The sequence below is a fragment of the Cynoglossus semilaevis genome, chromosome 13 (genome assembly GCF_000523025.1).
Source record: "Cynoglossus semilaevis isolate Cse_v1.0 chromosome 13, Cse_v1.0, whole genome shotgun sequence".
Classification (NCBI taxonomy): Eukaryota; Metazoa; Chordata; class Actinopteri; order Pleuronectiformes; family Cynoglossidae; genus Cynoglossus; species Cynoglossus semilaevis.
The window spans coordinates 13,534,761-13,538,031 of NC_024319.1; the positions used below are offsets into that span (position 1 = coordinate 13,534,761).

At 37.7% G+C, this 3,271-nt stretch overlaps 1 protein-coding gene across 2 annotated transcripts in view; it reads right to left on the bottom strand.

Annotated features, from left to right (window-relative positions):
• Positions 1-1,929, bottom strand: part of LOC103388677 (riboflavin transporter 2-like) — a 5,556-nt gene extending 3,627 nt beyond the window's left edge. The window contains exons 1-2 of one of the 2 annotated variants that reach the window (XM_025061866.1): positions 1,770-1,929; positions 1-280 (exon numbers count right to left, since the gene is read on the bottom strand). The exon at positions 1-280 is cut by the window's left edge and continues 631 nt beyond it. In XM_025061866.1, coding sequence (XP_024917634.1) covers positions 1-233 — 233 coding nt within the window. In that variant the 5' untranslated portion in view covers positions 234-280; positions 1,770-1,929. The remainder of the gene's footprint in view (positions 281-1,769) is intronic. The other variant, XM_025061865.1, reaches the window with a different exon arrangement.
• Positions 1,930-3,271: the final 1,342 nt, after the last annotated feature.

The window sequence follows — 3,271 nt, forward strand, 5'->3', positions numbered from 1 at the left end:
ATGCAGTAGATAACTGTCCGCTCCTTCAGCACTCCAGGCCGGAAGCGATGCATGAAGGTGATGAAGAAAGGACCAATGTTGGCCATCTGGATGATGACTGTAAGGTACGAGGGCAAGTGCCAACCCTCTGGGATCGCTGGTACAATCAATGGTAGCTCCACCCACATTCCATTGATGGCCACCCATGAGCCCATACCAAGCAGACAGGCCAGCACGTGGGTGAGCAGTGACATGATGTTGGCATGAAGGAGGTGAATCAGGAGATGAAGATGCCCCGCCTCTGAAATACAGACACAACCAACAGTAAACAAGCAAACAAGGATTAGATACAGGAAGTAGACCTTGATACTTATAGGATCTGTGAAATAAGATAGTCATTTTGTTTGACGTATAGCTTGGAAAAGTACCTCAAATACTGTAATTAAAATATTAAAGTTCCCTAATAATTAAAAAAGAAATTAATTTTGTAGAAAATCTGATTGAATCTGGAAATTTAGCATATAAACTCAAATTTCAAAATATACATTTTTTGTATAGTTGTATACTGCTGTACGTTACTATTAATACTATTTTTAAAGAAATGTCAGACTTAATTAAATTAATAATAATCTAATTTTACTTAAAAGTAAAAACTAAATAAAAGATGTAACCCTAAGCTTCAGTAGAACTCAGAAGGATGGAAGTCAACCAGTCAAGTTAGATGGCTAAAAATAGCTAAATGTTGGTCTAGCCACATTAGTCAACAATGAAAAACAGTTAGCTATAAATAAACTTACTGTAGGTGTTGTGTGAAACACACTCTTCTGTGTTCCTTTCTGGTTGCATTTGAAAATGCTGAATTAAGCACATACTGAATACAAACTACTGTTTAAAAATTTCCCTGAACTTAACTACTAAATCGGTTCATTATCTATTGTTATTCCTTCCTGAGTGGGGCACTAGAGCCAATCCCAGCTATCTACGGGTGAGGGCGGGTACACCATGGACAGTTCACCAGTCCAGGTACACGTATAGAGACAAATAAACACTCACATTTGTAGTTGAAAATTATGTGTCATTGAAGTAGATAAAACTGAACTATATCAGAATACAAATTGGCTGCTCTAAAAATAGAGCAGTATCCAAAGTAAACAACAATATTAAAAATGGAGATTTTGAAATTGAAAAGCATGTTAATAACAACAGTTAACAAATGTGCAACACCAGCAGTTATTATAAATACAATACAAAAATTAAAATGGTGCAAAACATATATATAACATATATAATCACATATTATTTTTAACTGATGGAAGTATGACCCTGACATTGCCCAGGACATTGCTGTCCTTTACACGTCTCATGTAGAGGACAGAGGACATCTGCCACTGTGACTGGAGTGACCTTTCTGTTCTCTCCCTATAATCCATTCTTTCTCTCTCAGTGGAAAGGACGCCTGACCTTTCACACAGTGACACACAACGTACGTTGGCACACTACCTTATACTGCTAGCGCCAAAAACACCATGTGGTTGTGACATAAAAAACACGATTTAAAGAATTACAATAATCAATTGTAATTATGTTTTTGTTTGTTAGTTTTTTAATGAAGGACAGAGTAGAGCTAATTAGTCCGACACTATCACCGCCGCGATAAATGTCACGTGGTACCGGCACCGGCATGTAATGATCAGATAGTTTACTAACATCCCCTAGACTTCACCGTCCTTCCTCTCTCATAAATCTGTTCTATATTTTAGGAATATAATCGGAATATGCTGTCTTCTTACCTCGTTCATCACACTACTCCTGTTCAGAAATCTTCACATCACTGTGATCACATCTTTTACGACAGCTGCCAAGTGTATGCGATACTCTAACGTGTGGGTGTGTGTTGTCCCTTCCTGTCGGTTCCGCCATTCACAGAACGGTCCTGTGCGCAGGCGCGCGTGTGCTCCACCTTTATGACGCCACCAGAGGGTGGTTTCAAAATCCAAGCATCAATGGCCACAGTAACACTTGAAATTCAGTCAAGTCAGAATTGATTACTTTGCCAAAATGCAAAACTACAGGACATATTTTCATTATGAATAATTAACAGGTACAAACATGCGTTCGTGTTTTTTTAATCCTGGATGAAAAAAGCTGATTGTCAAGTTGTCAGATGAACCTCAGTTTAATCTAGGAAGAGTTTGAACTGAGTTACGGTTTAGATCAAATCCCATTTGTTTCAATACATCACTCAGATTTAAAAAAGAAAACAGCACTGGACACATGCTTCCTCTTTTAACTGTGTGTGGTGGTTTAAATAATCTTCAACTCACCCCACGCCCAAACAGCCAATAATCATGACGTTGCCTCTTCCTCAACTTATTTTTGGAGCCGCAAACTAGTAAAACATAGACACTTCTATGAATTTAAAAAAATGCATTTAAAAAAATCTGATAAAGTCTTATTTGTGACATTTGGCCAAGGTTTTAAGAATGCATACCAACATTTCTGGTTATTGTATGATTTTGCAGCACTTTAATCATAGATTAAATACATTTTATTAAATAATGGATTTGCAGTAGAAGTCCTGGAGAATTCTATTTGCCTTCTTCAAGCTACAAAAAGCTAAGCAATGTGGCCAATAATGTCAGTTAGGGTCTGTCTATCAAATGAAGATAAAATGTAAGGACTTCTTTGGATTGTTGTAGGAAATATTTAATGTAGCCAAAAGAAAGAATCCCCATGATTTAAAAAGTACTCAAAATGATCCTTTAAATTAAAATAAAATTGACTGCTTTAGCAGCACACAAGTGATTATTCTGCATTTAAAAAAATATTTTAAAAAGCGTATACCTACTTTGCGGGAAGGAAGTGTAGTTAGGTTTGTTGAGGATTTGTCCAGGTTTATCTTCACCGATGTGTGGGTTTCACACCAACCTCCCAGTGTTGGTGTCTAAAGCAAAACTTCACGGTGTAGCCCAGTGTTTTTACTATTGTAGATCTCTGATTTGCGTCATATGACTGTAAAGGGCTGAGCCAGGGATCCACATGGACACCAAAATTCTCTGCAGTGGGTGGGAGGAAAGGGAAGAATAAGGTTACAAGAAAAAAAGAAATAAGGAGGAAAGTCTGAAGGGTTGGATAGTTAGTATAACATTAGAGAAAATAATTAGAACTATATAGACAGCTCTCAGAAGAGCAGGAGGGAAGGTGTCCCTCAGCTCAGTCAACCAAGCAGAAAATGGTCCTGGACAATTTTCTGTGACTTTTAGTGGGTGGTAGAACGGGGTCAGCTCGGCTT